General features: G+C 57.2%; 1 protein-coding gene across 1 annotated transcript; it reads right to left on the bottom strand.

Annotated features, from left to right (window-relative positions):
* Nucleotides 1-1,590: 1,590 nt before the first annotated feature.
* On the bottom strand, nt 1,591-4,421 carry TMEM218 (transmembrane protein 218). Its single transcript, XM_054292859.1, has 3 exons — nt 4,318-4,421; nt 3,866-3,968; nt 1,591-1,763 (listed from the first exon to the last, which is right to left on the bottom strand). The coding sequence occupies exons 1-3, from the start codon at nt 4,419-4,421 to the stop codon at nt 1,629-1,631; spliced, it is 342 nt and encodes a 113-aa protein (XP_054148834.1). The 3' UTR covers nt 1,591-1,628.
* Between the last annotated feature and the right edge of the window lie 421 nt (nt 4,422-4,842).

Here is a 4,842-nt window from a genome sequence, read left to right as displayed (position 1 = left end):
GCTGTCTCACTTGACCTCACATGCTGCCAGCTCAAGGCTGAGCAGCTCCATCCCATGAACAATACCAGAGCCCACCTCACCCCTTTGTCCCAGACATCTTTTATGAAAAATCCTTTCCTTAGTATTTTTCCTCCTGAGAAGCTGGGAGGCCTCAGGAACAAAATGTAAACAATGATTATCTGCTGCTATGGAATGCAACAGGTGCATCTGTGATTGGTCTCATGTGGGTTGTTTCTAATTAATGGCCAATCACAGTCAGCTGGCTCAGACAGAGAGCTGAGCCACAAACCTTTGTTATCATTCTTTCTTATTCCATTCTTAGCTAGCCTTCTGATGAAATCCTTTCTTCTATTCTTTTAGTATAGTTTTAATATAATATATATCATAAAATAATAAATCAAGCCTTGTGAAACATGGAGTCAGATCCTCGTCTCTTCCCCCATCCTAAGACCCCTGTGAACACCATCACAGCCCTTCCCTGTGGGAGCCTCTCCCCAGTGCAGCAAGGAGGGTAAAAAAGCTTCTTCCCTGCTACAAAATGGTCACAGGCCACCAAAAATGCTTTTGTCCTGCAATTTAAAAGCCTTTTGAGGTTTCATGCAGGAAAACAAGCTGCTGCCATGGAGGGCACAGAGCAGCAGTGGCTGTCAGACAGCTCGTGCTGCCCACAGCTTCATCTCACCACAGACTCTGCCTCAGCAGCACTGCTGCCCTGGCTCCCCCCAAAAATAGGGACAAAAATGGCATTCAACCCCATTGCTGCCCCTGCAGAACACAGAGAGGGCTTTTTCCCCCAGGAGGGGAGAAGAGGGACAGGGAAGGGACAGGGTGACAGCAGCTCCAGCAGGATCTGTGCTAGAATTGAGCAAAGGTTTGAAGTTTTAGGGTGGCAGCAGCTGTGAGCCTTTGGCAGCACCCAGGGCCTCCACAGGCAGGGAACACTCAGATATCAGCATTTCCCATGGCTGGCAGCCCTGCTCAGCACCAGGGAGGGCACACACATCTTTTTGCTCACTCCTGGGAGGGCAGCTTTCCATTTGCTGTTTGGGATCACTCTGCATTCACTCCCCCTCCAAAGCCTCTGGTTTCCAGGCCAAGGGACCATCCCAAACAATCCACAGTCACACACTGATGTTTGTTTGGGTTTTTTTCTCAAACCCAGAAAAAGGCAGCTCTCATGGGCACTGTCACCACAGCGTGGCCAAATGTGACAGCCCTGTGGAATAAATCCAGCCTGAGGCGGGGATTTCTCAAAGAGTTTTATTAAATCACAGTGAAAAAGGAGCAGTAACAAACTGCTCTTGTTTGTAACTTGTTTGTTTGTTTGTTCTGCCCATCTCCTGTGGGTAACAATAACAAACCACCTCAGTTCAGCACTGAACCAGGAGCAGCACCAAGTGCTGGATCTCAGCTCTCTGCAAACGAGAGCAGCATTCAGAGGCTCTCACACCTTTGCAGGTGCACAGGCTTGAACCCCTGGGGAGGAAAGAGCTCATGCTCAGACCAAACTTTGCTTTTTAAGATGAAGCAAAGGCTTCTCTTGCTTTGCTGGCTCTAAGAACATCAGGGTCACCACCAGAGCAGCTCCTGGTTTATTCCCATGTATCAGGATGTCCTTTTTGCTGTCTCTATCTGCTGTGGAGTGGCTTGGCATACACAGGCTCCATGAGGTGGTAGATGAGGAACAGGAACAGGCACCCCAGGAACACCAGGCTCATCACAGCCAGGAGGATGAAGCGCCCGATGAGGAAGGTGTCCACAACCTGCAGGGCACAGAAACACAGAGATCCCAGCAGCTCACGGCCCCAGCCTGCTCCAGGAGCCTGCAGGGAGCACAACACAGCCTGAAAGGATAAAAGAACCTCTGGGGCTCCCCCAGATTCCTCTCCTTGCTTTCCATGCCTGGGATGCACAGTGTGTGACAAATGAGAAGGAGATCCCTGCAAAAAGCTGCTGGGAATGTTAATGTGGAGCAGCAGAGCCCTGAGCACAGGCAAGAGGCAGCAGCCAAGCCCTGCAGCAATTCTCCCCAGCCACAATCCCTCCTTTTAGCAGGGAGATGGCGAGAAAAGAGAAAAATAACAATTAAAAATAAAGCTGTGGTAGCCAGGCAAGACAAAGAGAAGCCCACAGAAAGGAGCTGTTTGTGAAACCCCCTCTCTGCTCCCCAGACCCCCAGAGCTCTGCTCAGCCCCAGCTCAGCTTTATCCATCGCATTAGCTCAGCCCTGCTGCTCCTGCTGAGAGTCTCTGGTGAGCCCAGCGCCGGCTCCTTCTGCACGTTTCACTTTTTAATTAGCCAATTAGCAGAGTTTTGGTGCAGAAAGCCCAGGTCATGTATTATTGATAGGCAGGGCAGGTCCAGTCCAATTGAAGATCCGTGAAAAAATAAAGCTTTGCAATTCCATTTGCCTCCCAGGCAACAAACAGGCACTGGGCTGCCCTTCATCTCACTGCTAACCTTCACAGGAGCAGGTCAGATGTGACACTGAGAGAAGAAAAGAACATTACAAGTCTCTTTTAGTAGGGATTTACACAGAACAAGAACCAGAAAAGCAGTAATTAACAGGCATTAATAATAGAAGGGAGGAAACAGCACCTGAAAGGGCTCAAAACTTTGTGTATTCAAAGGCCAAAGAGCTGTGGGAGAGCTCAAGGTGGCAGCTCAGACAGCCTGATCCAAAAACTGGGGAGATCCCTGGGCCTGACAGGGCAGATGGCTCCGTGCTCAAGCATGGCAAGAACCTACAAGAGAGCTGAAAAGCTGAAATTGGGCTTTAACCAGAAATCAGAGCTGAGGGAAAAACTGATAAGGAAAAAAAGCTGATAAGGGAAGGGAATGGCAGAGAGGGAGCAGAGGCTGCTGGAGCTGGGGGGGCCAAAGCAGGAGGGCAATCCCTGCACAGAGCCCTTGGGATGGGAGGAGGGAGCCAAACCCCACGGGTCAGGTGGACCAGGGTGGAAATCAGCAATTTAGTGACAGAAATGAACATTTCCCAGCTCCAGCAGTGACACAGCCTGTGCCAGAGGGAGAGCACAGAAGCAGCACGGGGCAATCGTGGGGGCATGGGGGTGGTACTGGGGCTCCATCTGAGCTAAAAGCAATTCTTGGGGCCTCAGGGCATCCTGAAACCCATCTCTGGGTGAGGAACCATTCCCAGAGCATCCTGCAGCCCATCCCCAACATGAGGAACCATTCCCAGAGCATCCTGCAGCCCATCCTAGGGATGAGGAACCATTCCCACTACATCCTGAAACCCATCCCTGGGGTATGGAACCATTCCCAGAGCATCCTGCAGCCCATCCCCAACATGAGGAACCATTCCCAGAGCATCCTGCAGCCCATCCCTGGGTGAGGAACCATTCCCACTACATCCTGAAACCCATCCCTGGGGTATGGAACCATTCCCAGAGCATCCTGCAGCCCATCCATGAAATGAGGAACCATTCCCTGGGCATCCTGCAGCCCATCCCTGGATATGGAACCATTCCCAGGCCATCCTGCAGCCCATCCTGTGGTGAGGAACAATTCCCAGGGCATCCTGCAGCCCATCCCTGGGGTATGGAACCATTCCCAGGCCATCCTGCAGCCCATCCCCAACATGAGGAACCATTCCCAGGCATCCTGCAGCCCATCCCTGGATATGGAACCATTCCCAGGCCATCCTGCAGCCCATCCCCGGGCGAGGAACCCCGGGGTACGGAACCATTCCCAGGGCTCCAGGATGGCCGCAGGGCCGTCCCTGGCTCAGAGACCCATCTGGGGCCATGCCCACGGAAAAGGCCGAGCCCCGGGGCTTCGGGACAGGAGCCGGTGCAATCCCGGGCCCGGCCGGGGTTCCGCCCTCCCCTCAGCCCGGTCTCACCTCCTCAGCGCCGGCGGGGCCCGGGCTCTCGCCCTCCCGGGGGAACAGCAGCAGCGCGGCCGTGAGCGCGGCGGCTCCGAGCAGCACCGGCACCGCGCCGACCCTGCGGCGGGACGGGAGCGGCGGGAAGAGCTCAGCACCGGCGGGACCGAGCGCCGCGATCACCGGGCCGGACCGGCCTGAACCCCGCGATCACCGGGCCGGACCCGCCCCGTCCCCGCGCTCACCGGACCCGGTCCTATCCCCGTCTCCGTGCTCGTCGGGCTGGTCCCGCATCCACCCCGATCTGTCCCTGTCTCCCCGGCTCACCGTCCCCGCCCCGTCCCCGCGCTCACCGGGCCCGGTTCCGCCCCATCCCCGGCTCACCAGGCCGGTCCCACCCCATTCCCACGGCTCACCGGGCCCGGTGCCCGCGCACATCAGGCCCGATCCCGCCCGGTCCCCGCGCTCACCGGGCGCGGCCGGCGCGGCCCAGCGCCATCACGAGCAGCAGCGCCATGGCCCAGAGCAGCAGCAGCGCCAGCACCCCCGGCCCCACGCCCAGCGCGCCCGCCATGCCGCCCCGCGCCGCCGCTTCTGCCTAGCAACCGCGTCGCCCCGGCCAATCAGCGCTGCCCGCAGCGGCGCCCGCGCTGTCTATTGGCTAAGGGGAGGAGGGAGGAGGCGCGGACCCCGCTTTACCCGCCCCCCGACTCTATCTCCGCGCTTCCCATTGGCTGACGGTGGAGGGGTGGGCGGGGCTTTCTGCGCGCTGCCGGAGGCGGGGGCGCGCCCGGGGGGGGGGGGGGGCAAGTACTAAATCCCGATCCCGATCCCTATCCCTATCCCAGCCCCCATCCCGGCCCCGATGCCGACCTCGGTTCTAGTCCCAGTCCCGATCCCGATGCTGGTCCTGGTCTCGATCCCGATCCTGATCCCCATCCCGGCCCCGATCCCGATCCTGGTTCTAGTCCCAGCCCCGATCCTGATGCTGGTCC

Source organism: Melozone crissalis, unplaced genomic scaffold (genome assembly GCF_028551555.1).
Source record: "Melozone crissalis strain CALT ecotype California unplaced genomic scaffold, PUWL_Pcris_2 ptg000120l_1, whole genome shotgun sequence".
Lineage (NCBI taxonomy): Eukaryota > Metazoa > Chordata > Aves > Passeriformes > Passerellidae > Melozone > Melozone crissalis.
The sequence above is the reverse complement of the archived record's forward strand: the minus strand, read 5'-3'. Positions and strand labels throughout refer to the sequence as shown.

Bases quoted from the DNA above. Each gene is read 5' to 3' on its own strand.
- TMEM218 (XM_054292859.1), bottom strand. From the start codon at position 4,421: ATGGCGGGCGCGCTGGGCGTGGGGCCGGGGGTGCTGGCGCTGCTGCTG. The intron at 3,969-4,317 runs GTGAGCGCGGGG...GTCCCGCCGCAG, and splicing joins GGCCGCGCCGGCCGCGCCCG to GGTCGGCGCGGTGCCGGTGC. The intron at 1,764-3,865 runs GTGAGACCGGGC...TGTGCCCTGCAG, and splicing joins GCCCCGCCGGCGCTGAGGAG to GTTGTGGACACCTTCCTCAT.